At 51.5% G+C, this 14864-nt stretch overlaps 1 protein-coding gene across 2 annotated transcripts in view; it reads right to left on the bottom strand.

Annotated features, from left to right (window-relative positions):
• PRICKLE2 (prickle planar cell polarity protein 2) overlaps positions 1-14490 on the bottom strand; it is a 316918-nt gene extending 302428 nt beyond the window's left edge. Inside the window, exons 1-2 of one of the 2 annotated variants that reach the window (XM_084902708.1) lie at positions 14238-14490; positions 13573-13658 (exon numbers count right to left, since the gene is read on the bottom strand). In XM_084902708.1, coding sequence (XP_084758834.1) covers positions 13573-13658; positions 14238-14369 — 218 coding nt within the window. In that variant the 5' untranslated portion in view covers positions 14370-14490. The remainder of the gene's footprint in view (positions 1-13572; positions 13659-14237) is intronic. The other variant, XM_084902709.1, reaches the window with a different exon arrangement.
• Positions 14491-14864: the final 374 nt, after the last annotated feature.

Raw genomic sequence — 14864 nt, 5'->3', positions numbered from 1 at the left:
GCTACTGTGTGACCTGCTAACCTGGGCGCTCGTGTTCATCTGGTCTCCTGGGTGTCACTATCAAGTCCCAGTCACCAGGCTGGTTCTCAAACTCTGTTCCCTGGACCAGCAGCAGCAGCATCTAATAAATTGTAAGCACCAGCAGAGACTAGTGACTGGGAAGCTCTGAGGGGTAGGCGATCAGCCCTACAACTGTAGAGAGTGGAGATCTCTCCAGAGCCGGGCCTGAGGCACAGTGTGTAAGAGCCCAGACTGCTCCAGCCTCAGCCTTCATACCGTAAGGGCTGCTTCCATGTGCTGCATCTCAATGTCGATACTGGTATCTATCTCCTAAAGGATTTCCATAATTAAATAAAAGAATGTAAGAAAGGTGCTTAGAATCTAATATCCCTCGCACATTGTAAATGTCCAATTAATGATAGCTAACATGATGATGATAATGGGGGGAAAATCCTAATTTGTTTTCATTTTACTTCAGATCATTTATTCTGGATAGCCTAGATGCATTCCTGCTGGATTTAACAGAAATCGGTGAGAAAGTACCATTAATGTTACACATTTTCTGGTTGTGTTTGCAGAGAAGTAGGGGGGGGGGGGGATGAGTTAGCTCAGGCACAATCTTGTGGATGGGACCTAGTTTAGAATCTCCTTTCCTACAGACAACTTTTTTTGTTTTTGCCTTTGAAAGTTAATCAATTATATAACCTAGACATTAATTAAAAGGCCTTGGGCCAAAAGCTCTTCCCACAAATAACTGTCCACAGACTACCAGTTCATTTCCTATACATCTTCCTGGCAAGGCCAACAAAAGCTAAAGGAAGATGGATGACCTTCATAGGGTGACCTGGGGTCAGCTGACTCAGACAGCGGAATTCATCAATACGGGCCGGAAATTCCAGCTAGTTCCAGGCCCATCTTGTGGCCAGCTTTTAACTGCGCCTCGAAAAGACAAGGCAAGCGTCTCCCCAAAGGTGCCCCACATCAGAGCCCACCCCCCTGCGTGCCACCGCACCCTGACAAACCACACGTTTAGGAAGCCTGTCGGGCCCACTGCTCAGGAGTGGCAAACTGCATGTGCTTCATCACCATCACGATGCTCATGGTGGAACAGCTGTTCCCCCCAAAGAGACAGCCGCTGGAATCTCTGAACGTGACCTATTGGAAAAGGGGTCTTTGCAGATGTGGTGAGCTAAGGGTGTGGACGTGAGATCACGCTGGTGGGGAGAGCCCACATCCAATGACCAGTCCTTACCAGAGCAGAGCAGGGCAGGGACACCGGGAGATGGGGTGAGCGGGGGCTAGTGGTGGGTGGAATCTCCTGCCAGTGCTGAGGGATTCCGAGGTCTGAACTAGGAGATGGCAGAGGGGGAGGTAGAGTGATCCATCCCCAAGCCCAAGTGCCAATGAGGCAGAGAGCCACTGACCACAGGACAGGCATGCGCGGAGCCTGCAGAGGACACCACCTTGACGGCTGGATTTGGACGTGCAGCCTCCAGAACTCTAGAGAACACGTTGTTGTTTGCAGCCCCCCTACTCCCCACCCCCTTCCACCACCACGCCACTCCCGGTGAGCAGGCGTTAGTTCCGGTAGCTCCAGAAAACTAACAGGACTGTGACATTCTAAATAAAGAAGCCAAATGGAAATCACGCCCTAATGCTGAGAGTTCCTCTGTGGGTGTTGGAGTTAGGGTTTGTGTGTTTTTTTTTTTAAAATATATTTTATTGATTTTTCACAGAGAGGAGGAGAGAGGGATAGAGAGTTAGAAACATCGATGAGAGAGAATCATCTATCAGCTGCCTCTTGCACACTCCCTACTGGGGACGTGCCCGCAACCAAGGTACATGCCCTCACAGTTGGAAATATCTATTACATTGTTCCACCTCCCAGAACTCAGAGAAACATATGTATGTGTCCCTCCCGTCGCTTCGAATATTCTGGACCTAAGATGATGGAGATACCCCGTTACCTACTGTTCCATATTGTTGGCTTCACAGAGATAGAAGGAGTCTGTCACGATTTCCAAACAACTCAATAAGGTGCTGGAGAAGCTCCCAAGCAGAGCCACCCAGGATGCAAGCCACCAACAGGAGCCTCCTGGTGCCTGATCGGGAACCAAAGCCTTTGAGAAATTATATTATCAGAGCCATTTCAGCGTGTGCTGAGGAGAGGAAACACCTGCGTCCGTTTAATAGGTCCCCCGGAGGCCTCATTCCTCCGCACGTAAACTCGGAAGACCCGCTCTGGGTGTTCGCGTCCCCATAATGAGCGGGATTTTAAGAGGCGTGGAAGCCGTTTCTGCATCACCAAGCGGTTTACCAAACAGAAAATCAAATCACGCTCTCATTAAATGCTCTCCCACGGTCCCCTGTGCTTACATCCGTTTAGCAATGAGGCGTCAGGCTCAGTAAAGCCTTGGGGAGCCTGAAAAGCTTGGGTCCAAACACTGGTAACGACCATCTTGCTCATTTTAAGTTGGCTGCTGAAGGATGGGCAGTAAGCTCACCTCCTTGGCTGACCCCTTTTGCGGAGGCTTCCTCCAAGGATACATGCAAATGGCCTTCCTGAGGACCACCTGCCCCTTCACAAACTGGTCGGATTGCTCAGTGTAACAACAAAGCTGTAAACAGGCTGAATGGAGCCCCTTCAGGGTGTGCAAATAACTGATTCAATTCCTCACCTTTCAGACACCCAATAAGCTCAGCTCCACACCCTCTGATTTTAGAGGAGTTTCACCAACCCCATCTCAAATATACCACACATTTCACTTCTTGTTAGATGCCATCCCCAGGCCACTAGGAATATAAGCCTGTTTTCTCCAAGGGAGAGTTATCTATTTAGACAGGAGGGTCAAATGCCAAAACGCTTGGTTAAAAAACTTGTGATCTCCATCCCTCAAGGCTTGGTTGCAAAACCTGGCTCCACTACTTGCTACCTTGTGTGGCCTAGAGAGCAATGGTTGGCAAACTCATTAGTCAACAGAGCAGCAGATTCATTAGTTGAGAGCTGCAGTTTGCCAACCACTGGCCTAGAGCATGTTACCTAACCATCCTGGACCTCAGTTTCTTCGTATTTAAAAAGTAGAAAGTAGCCCTAGCCAGCTTAGCTCAGTAGATAGAGTGTTGGCCTGGGGACTGAAAGGTCCCAGGTTCAATTCTGGTCAGGGTACATGCTCAAGTTGCAGGGTCAGTCCCCAGTAAGGGGTGTGCAGGAGGCAGCTGATCAATGATTCTTTCTCATGATTGATGTTTCTATCTCTTTCTCTCCTTCTCCCTTCCTCTCTGAAATCAACTCTCTCTCTCTCTCTCTCTCTCTCTCTCTCTATATATATATATATATATATATATATATATATATACACACACACACACTAGAGGCCCCTTGCAGGAAAATTCCTGCAATAGAGCTTCCTGCTGACCTCTCTGCTGCACCCCCTGCTTCCCTCTCTTCTCCGCAGCCCCGCCTGCTTTCCTTCCTTCTCTGCAGCCCGCTTACTTGCTTCTCCACAGCTTCGCTCCCTCTGCAGCACTTAGCTTCTTTCTACACTGTCTTCAGTCTTCGCTCTGGCCTGGATATGCAAATTAACCGCCATCTTTGTTGGGTTAATTTGCATACTCGCCCTGATTGGGTGGTGGGCATGGCTTGTGGGTGTAGTGAAGGTATGGTCAATTTGCATGTTTCTCTTTTATTAGAGAGGATTTTTTTAAAGTTGAAGGTAAAATCACATGCCTCAGAGAATTGCTCTGTGGTGACATGGGGTGATGCACAAAAGGACCGAGCACACAGCAGGTCCTTGGTAATGTTGCCCCCTTCCCCCTCAAGGGGGTCTCCCATCCATAAATACAGGAATGGATGAAAATACACCACTTTGAGAATCTGCTCAGCACATTTGTCCCTGCCAAGGGGCAACTTTATTGCCATTCATGTCATCCTTTCCGTCTGGTGTATTCACTCACTTCCCTCTTCAAATCAGATGCCCACTGAGCCAGCCAGGCGTGCAAAGGGGTGAGGAGGCCGGGTGTAAGCAATGGGCGGTGATGGGGACTGGGAAGAGCTGGATGCCTGCGCTACCTAAGGGGAAGGAAGGAATCGAAGCCCCGAGTTGCCAGCACTTGGATTATTCCAGAGAAAACCCAAGTCTGATTTTTTTTACACAAAATATAAAATGTTGGCAGTTAACTAAACTTTGAAATCCTACACACTGTTAACAAAATATAGGTACAGGCCAGATCTTATCTCAAGAATCTCCTGGGTCATATGAAATTCGGTCAAATCCTATCTAATAAAGAGGGAATATGCTAAGTGACCATCACATCATCACAAAGATAGTGGCACCCATAGCAAAGAGGAGGGAATATGCTAATTGACTGCCATGCTCTCAAAGATAGTGGCGCCCACAGCCACAAGATGGCGGCACCCAGTCCCCTCAGCCCTCCAGCCGCCCATGGTTGGCCCGAGGCACAGACAAGCCTCAGATGTCAGCTGCTCAGCCACCCAGGGCCGCCTGAGGCTCAGATAACCAGGGCCAGCCAAGGCTAAAGCTTGCACTGCTGGCAGTGGCAGCAGCAGAGGTGTGATGGGGGCTTCACCTTCCTCTGATTGCTGAGTCACCTCCCACCCCTGAAGGCTCCTGAACTATAGGAGGGGGGAGGCCAAGCTAAGGGACCTCTCCCCCCATTTCAGTGCATGAATTTTCATGCACCAGGCCTCTAGTATTATATAAATGTCCCAATTTCTCGTGCCTTAGGAGAGGGAGCTTCCAGTAAGGTCTGGCGACCCTGTCAATGGCAATGTTTCCCATGGCATATGGAACCCACAAAACTCACTTACTAAGCAGCTAAGGTAACCTGGATGATGTATTGTCTTGATGATATGTGGCTTTTATACTGGACATGAATATTCTTGGTCCAGTTTGGTGGGTGCAAGGCATAAAATAGCCCCTTTTACAATATATACTGACCCCAGAGTCAGGGTTTAAATGTTGTCTTCCTAATGGAATTTGCAAATTGTTTTTAGAAACATCATATGTACACTTCACTCATGCAAAAAGATTGCGAGGGTACAGGGGCCAATTCTACTCAAGTCCATTTCATCTGAAGTGTAGTCGGCCCCAGGTGCGTCTGTGGGATGGGCTGTCTAAATCTGTTAGTCCAGAGGTTGGCAAACTCGTTAGTCAACAGAGCAGCAAACTGCAGCTCGAGAGCCTCACGAGCTGCAGTTTGCCGACCACTGTGCTAGTCCATCTGTCTCATTAGAACCCAAACCCCACAGAAGAGAGAGTCCACTAGCTCTTCTGAGCCAAGTCCCTAAGTCAAGAATCATCACCCCCATTTAACAAATGACAGGTTACAGCTCATGTTCAGAAAGGGAGTTGTTCCTTATCTAAAAACCTGCAACCACAAACATATATGAAGCCCTTGCTACATACCATGCACCCAGAGGCACAGCCCACACATTGTCCCATTTAATCCTCATAATAACCTCATAAAATAACCTCAGAATTATAAGTAACATTATTCCCATTTTTTCAGATGAAAGAAAATATAAGAAAGACTGGGAAAGGGTAGGTCACTTTCCCACAAATAGTCAGAGGCAAAAATGTCTTCAAAGCCTGTCCCTTTACCCACTCAGCTACAATGCGCCCGTATAAGCCTCTACAGGCTTCCTAGAAGTTTAAGTCTCTGCCTGGAAATGCACATTTCTCCCCAGAGCTCCCCCCACCCATAGCTCTCCCGCACACCAGGAAGGTTGAATCCTTTTGATCTCGGAATGCTCAGTGACCTGGAATCATTCTGTTAGGGAATTCCCTCTGTCTACAGGAATTCCCTCTGGGTACTCATTAATCCCAGAGTTAAAGGATAACTTTCTAGTTTTTTGAGCCGAGGGACCAGGAAATAACAAATTTATGAGATTTTCCCTCATCCCACTAACCTTAAGCAACAGAAATGTAAGGTTGAATGACAACCTTTCAATGGACTGTGAGTATCACTTTCAGAATCAAAGACAAATAAAATATATTCTGAGGAGATGATGACAGACAGAGATGCTCTGAGTTTTCTCACTTTCCATCAGGCACAAATTGTCAGGCAGGGTGGTTAAACAGGATTAATTTCAAGGCTGCCATACAAGCTTGGATTTTCAAAGTTTTAGCCCAAAGAAAATATATATATATATTCAAACACAGGAATATATTCAAACGTTTTAGGGAGTAAGAGTGAAAGTTAGCACCATCTTTTTGGAGGAAAATTTGACAAGAGCTCCACATAGGCATGTTGTGGCATAAGAAAGGCTATTGTCATGTAGTGTCTAATAAGGAACAATGGATAACCACCAAAGTGGCCATCAATAGAATATTTTTAATTCAATGATAATCCATACACTGGATTCCAAAAGCTAATAAATGTGTTAGATCTTTTTGCCTGAAATGTAAAGCCATCCAAAAAATACTTTTAAGTATGAAAAAAAATAAGTTACAAAAGGCTATATGCAGAATGTGTACTCCCTATAAATTCTTGTTAATAAGTCATAATCTGAATAACTGAGGAAATACACGTCATCAAGTCTCTGCACAGGGCCAGCTGCTGAAACCTGCAGTTTTGTGGGCTCTGAGGACTAGCTCAGTGATTCCACTTTGCTAGCCAAAGCAGCCACAGATGGTACTAAATAAATGGACATGGCTGTGTTCCATTAGAACTTTATTCGTGGACTTAAATTTTTAATTTCACATAATTTTTATGTGCCATAAAATGTTACTCTTTTAAAAAATATATCTGTAAATTTATTTCAGAGAGGAAGGGAGAGTGAGAGAGATAGAAGCATCAATGATGAGATAGAATCATTGATCAGCTGCCTTCTGCATGCCCCCTACTGGGGTTATCTAGCCTGAAACCCAGGCATGTGCCCTGACTGGAATCCAATCATGACCATTTGAAAATGTGAAAACTGCCACGGGTGTTGCCCAGTGGTTGAGTGTCGACCTATGAACCAGGAGGTTAGGGTTTGCTCCCCTGTCAGGGCACATTCCCAAAGTTACAAGCTCGATCCCCACGCAGAGTGGGGGGCTATGAGGCAGACGACAGATGATTCTCTCTCAACACTAATGTTTCTATTTCTCTCTCCCTCTCCCTTCCTCTCTGAAATCAATTAAAAAAATTTAATTTAAAAATGTGAAAATTCTGCTTAGCTGGTAGGCTGTAAAAAAAAAAAAAAAAAGTAGCCAGATGATTTTGTCCCACTGGTGTGGTTTACTGACCTTAATTTCAAAGTTATAATTAAGGATTTTTTCCTCTATGCTTTGTGTGTGTGTGTGTGTGTGTGTGTGTGTGTGTGTGTGTGTGTGATTTTTAAAATCTTATATAGTAAAAGCCTGATATGCTAAGTGTTCAGTCATCCAGTCATCCATTCAACCGAAGTATAATATGCAAATGATATGCTAAGACTACTCAACCACTTGCTATTATGTGCACTGACCACCAGGGGGGGCAGACAACTGATCTACCAGTCACTATGACATGCACTGACCACCAGGGGGCAGATGCTCCAACCGGTAGGTTAGCTTGCCATTGGGGTCTAGCCGATCCGAACTGAGTGAGATTAGCTGCACACACCCTGAAGCCCTCTTGTGGTGCCCTACTGGCTGGCCAGCCTCCATGTCCTTCCCCAGTTCCAATTGTGCATTGGTGGGGTCCCTTGGTCTGGCCTGCGCCCACTTGCAATCTGGGACCCCTCGGGGGATGTCGGAGAGCCAATTTAGGCCCAATCCCACAGGCCAGGCTCAGGAACCCCACTGGTGCACGAATTTGTGCACTGGGCCTCTAATCTTTTATAATAGCCATGTCTTATTTCAAAATCAGAGACAACAATATGAACATATTAGTACAGGGCAGGGCAAAAATAGTCTTACAGTTGTTTGTATGGAAAATAATACAATAATTAATAAATAATAAATAATAAATAATACCAGAATAAACTGTGTTTCACATACAACTGTGAACTTACTTCTACCCCATCCTGTACTGAAATGAACTCATATGTTTCCTCAAGAGAAATACCCTAGTAAAGTGTTTCAGCTTAAATGCCAATAACATCAGGTGAGTTAACCAGCAACCTTCTTAGCTGCTAAGTAGCCTTCCTCACGTTGAGGGTTCAGGTGCGTCTTAGATGCACGCACACCTTTCCCCCATCCCTCCCCCCTTTTCTTGGCACATCAGTTGACTGAGACAGAGTGTTTTTCTTTCCCAAGCAAAACAACCAGTGGGAACCCATTTCTTAGCCAAATTGCAATCCACTAAAGGAAACCAGGCTGGCATCTCCCCAAATTACCACTCCAGTCATCAATCAACACAATTGCCCGGGCAACTAAGGAAAGGCGCTTTTCAGGCGCAGCCTTGGCTGACCCATCCCGCGCTGGGAGCGGCGGCGGCACAGTGTCCTGCCCCGAGAAGCAGCCGTTGTCCGGACACAAACTGCTCTGCATAATTAAAACGGCCTCACAAAGCTGCCACTGCTCCGGGCTTTCCACGTCAGCTGCTTCTGAGAGTGCAGCTCCTGGAGGCTTGTTCCGAAAGCCAGCCTTTTAATGCCGGAGTCGAATATGCATTTATCAGCAAAGCTGAACCCTTAAAGGGATTACAAGGAGCTTAGGATCCACTGGCAGTTCATTGATCTGGTCTTGCAAGCCTCGTCTCCACACGCCCTTTAGAAATGGCTGGGGTGGGTACCCTGGTTCTTTGGTTGCCTTTGATTTTTATTTCAGCACCATTTTCATCCAAGGTAGAGGGATAGCTTCCTCTGGCCTTAATTCCAAAAGGTTCTCAGATTCCTTTCTTCTGAAACTAAGGGAAGTTATTTGCATATTCCTCTAGTCAGTGGTAGAGAGACCAGGGGTGGACCAGTATTTTCTGTCAAGAGTCTGACAGCAATGTCTTTGGCTTTGCTGGCCATACAATGGGTGGAGACTACTCAACTCTATTTATGGCTGTGGCAGGAAAACTGCCACAGACAACATGCAAACCAACGGGCGTGGCTTTGCTCAGATAATAATTTATTTATGGGCACTATCCCTTGAATTTCATGTATTTTTCATATGTCATGAAATATTATTCTTTTGCTTTTTTTTTTCCCCCTCACCCACCATTAAAAATGTAATGTGAGCCCTAGCCAGTTTGGCTTAGTGGATAGAGCATCAGCCCGCTGACTGAAGGGTCCGGGTTTCATCCCAGTCAAGGGCATGCACCTCAGTTGTGGGCTCAATCCCCACCCCTGGTGGGGGAAGTCGGGAGCAGGGCATGTCGGAGGTAACCAATCCATGTGCCTCTCTCACATCGATGTTTCTTTCTCTCTGTCTCCCCACCTTCCCTTCCACTCTCTCTAAAAATTAAAAGAAAATTCTCAGGTGAGGATTTATTTTTTTAAAGTAATGTGAGCCACATAAAACAGGAAGAGGGTTGAAGGGTTGGATTTGGCCAGCGGGACATAGTTTGCCAAGCCCTGGTCCAGACCATTGCTATTCTACACTGGGTCCCTGGACCAGCAGCATCAGCGTCACCTGGGAACTTATTAGAGATACAGGACCTCAGGCCCCTGTTGCATCAGAATCTGCATGTAAACAAGATCCCCTGGTAGTTCACACGCAAGTCTGAGAAGTCCTGGTGCAGAGCACAGAATCCGGAAGTCACGCGGATGGGAAAACCACTGACCAGCCGGTGTAGAACCTGAGGCAGCTGTTGAACCTCTGGGGACTCAGCGTCCTTATCTATGCAAATAGATATGTTCTTACAACCATCTCCACGGGCTGTAGTGAGTGAAAGACAGGAAGGAGGCAAAATCCTTGCCTGGCTCTGTCCATGCTCTACCAGCGGAGGGTCCAGAAGCCTCTCTTTAAAACCACACGTGCAGAGAAGGGAATGCCCATTCGGGATCTGCAAGCACCAATCGCTTCTGGGACCTGACAGGTCACCTACATTTTGAAAAAGTGCTTGAGTGGAATCAGGATGCCGGGGACCCGGTGAGCTAGGGGGCACTCTCGCCTGCCAGTTACTGCCTGTCAGGTGCTACCACACCTTTGCATTTTCCAATAGAGGCTGGAACCTGGATTTTAAGGTTAGAAAAACGCCACTTGGTTTAACACACTGTGCAGACCAGACAAAACCCATCTGCAGGCTGGCTGTGGCCCCAGGGCCTTGGTTGGTGACCTTTGCCTTAGAGTAGAGAAGTAACAAGAGGAGGTGAATCGAAGAAAATTGAGTCTGTGTTTTAAAGCCAAACTCCAGCAGCTCCCAGACTCAGTTTCCTCATCAAGAAAATGATCGCATCTACCTCATCGGGTTTGGTGAGGACCAAAAAGAAATGTTAAGTAAAGCGTGGAGGGAGGCACCCCTCTGGACAGCCAGTACTCGTCCTTACTGCTGCTGATGTTGTTTTTCTTTTTTTTAATTCATCAGTGCCTAGGCATCCAAAGGGTACATATAAAAATGGCTTATTTCTCTCCTCGCTCAATCTGGTAACAAACAAGCAAGCCCAATTAGCCCCGCTCAGAACGCGGTCTCACACCGGAGCACACTGAGTGCTTAGTGAGTAATGATCCTGCTCTGGCCGCAGTCCACGCAGATGCCTTAATCTTCTCTTAATGAGAACGCCCTCTGCGCCCGGCCACTGCGGGGTTTGCCCGAGGCTGCCTGGCGGTGCTTCCTCTCAGGGCTGGGCCCCCGTGGGGAGCAGAGCCCACCTTGCTGCCCAGCTGCCCCAGATCAGGTGGAGGGCAGCTGACAATCGTGAACCCTCTGCTCTCCAAGACTCAGAAATCCTTGTGGGGTTTAAAAAATCCTTAAAGAAATCCCACATTTGCCATCGAAAGGTGTGGGTGACAATAAAACGGGTGCACAGAAAACCCCCATGAATGAGAACAAACTTCCACGAGATCTCAACACCTGTCCCCGCAGAGGGCGCCCCAGGGTGTGGAGAGCACCCAGCACGCACAGGGCCCGGGCTCTAAGTCAGGCTCCTCTGTCTTAGGGGGCACACGAATCGAGGGGCCTTGTCAAAGCTGGGGAGGAAGCCTAGGGCCGGCCTGAGGCTCCCCATTTCTAACCGGCTTCCAGCGGATGGCAGCAGGGATGGTTCCTGCCAGGCGGGGTCTGAGTCAGCCGGACCCTCCTCCCTGGATCTCTGCTCCAATGTCACCTCCTCCGAGTCCTTTCCTGACCACCTAATCTAAACGTGATTAGCGAGGAGGGCAGGAATCCCTTGGGTTTGGTTCCTTGCCTGTCCCAACACCAGCGAGCGCCTGGCACGAAGCGGGCACTCACATATGTGTTCAGGGGAGAGATCCCGATGTGAGCGCTGAGGAAAAGGACAGGCAGGGAGCCCGAGTCACTTGCCCAAAGTCACGGGGCTTGGAAAAGCCAGAGCAAGACACCAGCCCAGCTCTGTCTGGACCTTGAGGTCCTCGTGCCACCCCAGAGGGTGAAGCAGAGTTTGTTGACAACACTCTTCCTCCCTAGAACCCATCCGGCTCTGCTTTGAGGAGGCGCCTGCGGTGTAGACAGTGGACTTCGGGGGACCAGTGTGGACGCAGAGAGGCTCGCCGAGAGGCCGAGTGTAATACTCAGGGTGCCCTGCCCTTTGGGGTCAGGCAGGCTCACCTCCATGGGTCAGCCGCAGACCAGCCTTTCCCTCCCATCCGGGCTCAAGTGCCTCTCCGGGCACACTGGATGTCAAATGGCCGAAAAGAGCATTGTGCTGGAGCCCTCTGCTCCAAAGGTCACCCAGAACATCCCATGTGGGGGCAGGGTGCAGAGCAAGGAGCCACTTCCGGTCCAGCAAAGGGTGGGAACACCATAAACACCCCATTCATGGGGCCAACGGGAGGCCTCTCTGCTGCCGGCGTGGACACGGCTCCGTGTGCGACCCCATCTCAGCCCATGAGAGGGTCTCTCTGCCACAGAGAGGCCCGCCATGGGCGGGCGGCGAGTGCACATGCCTCCCTCCGTCAGGTCAGCGGGTGGAGGGGCTCCAGGCTCTCAGAGGCCCTGGTCCTGAGTCTCAGCGGCCAGCAGCCTCACCCCAGCTAAGTCCCCTCCGGAGAAGCACTTGACGGGAAGCTGACAGTAATGAGCAAAAGGCGCCTGTTAACTGTGCCAGGCCCTGGACAGACAATCACACTGGGAGGTGAGGTTCTGTTCCCACTGACCAGTCAGGTAACTGAGAAGTAGAGATTGATAGAAGTCAGAGGTCATACTGACCAAAGGCGGGAAGCCAGGGACACCCCACAGGCTCCAGTTCTTGAGCCCAAGGTTGCAGAATCGGGGGGAGCTGAAGATCGCTGTCCTGTTCATCACCGTCCACCCCCCACCCCCCATTCCAGCACAAGACGGATGGAAGAGGACCCAATCGGAAGTCCTGGCCCCTGGATCTGGTTCACAAAACAACACGCCTACACCTATTCCCACGTATCACCCACCTTCCCTGAGGGGACACACATGGGTAGCCCAGAACACACCTATTTGGGCCTCCCCATTGGCGGGGCTGATGGATGCCTAACGCCCATTACATATTTATAAGGTCCCGGCCCTGCCTCTGACACAGTTATTAAACGCTCAGGAGCCACGGGGCTGCGCTCCGTGCCCTGAAACAAAGGCAGAGAGGCCGCCAGAGCCCAGGGAGACAGGAACAAAAGCACTCATTTCTGAAGGAGCCAGGTGGGGGTGAGTCTCCCCAGGACTGGGTGCCCCAGGCACACTGCCCACTGGGAGAGGGTGGGGGAGGCAGACAAAAGGAGACAGCCATCCACGCGGGCTTTCCCCCTGGTGTCCAGAGGCAGCCCTCCCTCTCTAAGGGCAGAGGAGCGGCGGGGAAGACGCGATAAGGCTCTGAGGCTGAGAACGTTCTCTGGTCCGCTGGTCTTTCCTTTACACCGAACTGCCCAAAGGGATCCACCTCTTCTCTCCCCGTGGCCACACTGAGAGCCCGGGCAGGCCTGCACCCCAACTTTTCCCAGCCAGAGCCCCAGCAGCCAGATGCATTGGGAGGGCACCGCGATCCCCTGTCTCTCCCAAACATAATCATTCCAATGCAGGCCGGGCTGCCTGGAAGTCAACATGCAGGCGCCGTAATAAGAAACATCTGGCCCCCGAAGAGGGTTGACACAGCGCAGGCGGGCAGCGGCGGATTTGCGGTTGGGACCCAGAGTTGCAGGGGCCGAATTAAAAACACAACTGGAAACACCAGCCGGTGGCTCTTGTGGAAACGATGCCCCGCCAACGCGTGGGACTGTGTGGGGCTGAGTGACTTGGGGACCCAGCGCGGGTTTCGGGGACCCAGCGCTCCCCCAGGGGAACGCTCCCCGGGTGTCTGGCCACCACTACCACCTTCAATATTTGTAGCAGATGGAGGCGCAGCTCTTAAAGGAATAGACTTCGCATTCTTTCCATGCGGCTTACAAGTGTGCGATGTACAAAAGGAGAAAAACATAGACGTGTGTGCATGTATTTCTTTCCACATGTGCACCCACCTCCGTCCCCCCCTGCAGCCCCCCAAGTGCTATTCCGTTAGAAATGAGATGGAAGGGGTCCTACCTCCATTTGTGCAAGGCAAACCCGGGGCACTGGTCACCGCAGGCGCTGCAGGGCTGGCCTCTCTCTATCCGCCCCAGTCCGGTCAACTTCAAAACAAAAAGACACACATGTTCCCACCACCAGGCTCCTCAGGGCAGGAGCCCCCCTCTCCCCACGCCCTCCTCCAGTGGTCCCCTCAGAGGTGGGGGACCCCCGAGGGTGCCCTCCTGGGGAATAGTGCTCCCACCCTGAGGCCGCCTCTGGGGAAGGGCACCCCGCCACCCAGAAGTGGCCACGGCTGGGCTTTGTCTCCCTGAGACACCTTGGTCACCGGTTTCTAGGAAACAAAAGCAAGACCTTTCCCTGGAGTCCCGGGAAGCGGCCACGGTGCGCCCGTGCCCTGGGACAGGCTGGCGCTCCCGGGAAGGGGGCAGCACGGGACACCCCAAAAGACAGCCCCAAAGTCAAGTCCCCGGCGGGCGGAGCGCCCCGACACGGGGCACTGACGCTCTCTCGGGTGGGATTACGATCTGCCCTAAAGGAAGAGGGCTTTGGGGGGAGCCCCAAACTGTATCCTTGGGGGCCACAGATCTCAGGGTCCCTCCCGCCCGGGACGGGGGACCCAGACTTAACCCCTTCGGCGCCCAGAGCCCGCGCCCCGCACGCACCCGCCCCGGGGCGCTTACCTGGGGCCACAGGTGCGAGGCCGAGGGGCGCGGGGACACCGGGCCCAGGGCCCCCCGCACGCCAGCCCCGCTCGGGCGGGGGACACTCACCGAGCGGCCGGACAGCCTTTTCCGGGAGCTCCGGCTGAACATGGCCGGGCAGCGGCCGCCCGCGGCGGGTCCCCGGGGCTGTCCCACGCGGCTGGGGGGGCGGCTGCCCGCGGGGCCCGCGCGGCCACGGGCCTGGCTGTGTCCGCCTGCAGCCCCGCCGGCTGGAGCGCAGCCTCCTCCCTCCCTCCTTCTCTCTCCCCGCGCCTCCCGCTCTCTCTCCGCCCGCAGGTCCCTCCCTCTCCCGGCTTCCCCGCCCTCCGCTGCGCCCCGCGTCCCCTGGCCCTGCCCTCCCTCCCGTGCCCAACCGCCCGACCCACCCTCCCGCGCCCCGGGCGCCCAGGGTCTCCCTCTCCACGCGCCCTGGCGGGCACCTGGGGCCAGCGCCCCCGCACCTGGGCCCGCCCTGCCCCAAAGGCTGGCCTCGCACCAGGGCTCAGAGGTGAGGGGACAGGACCGCTTCCAGGCCCCCTGCGGCTGCACCTGGGGAGGAGAGTTGAGGGTTAAGTATTTTTTAAATTTAGGTATAATTCACATCCA

Source organism: Pipistrellus hanaki (assembly GCF_964339955.1).
Source record: "Pipistrellus hanaki genome assembly, chromosome: 13".
Lineage (NCBI taxonomy): Eukaryota > Metazoa > Chordata > Mammalia > Chiroptera > Vespertilionidae > Pipistrellus > Pipistrellus hanaki.
This window is presented reverse-complemented; position numbering and strand designations above follow the sequence as displayed.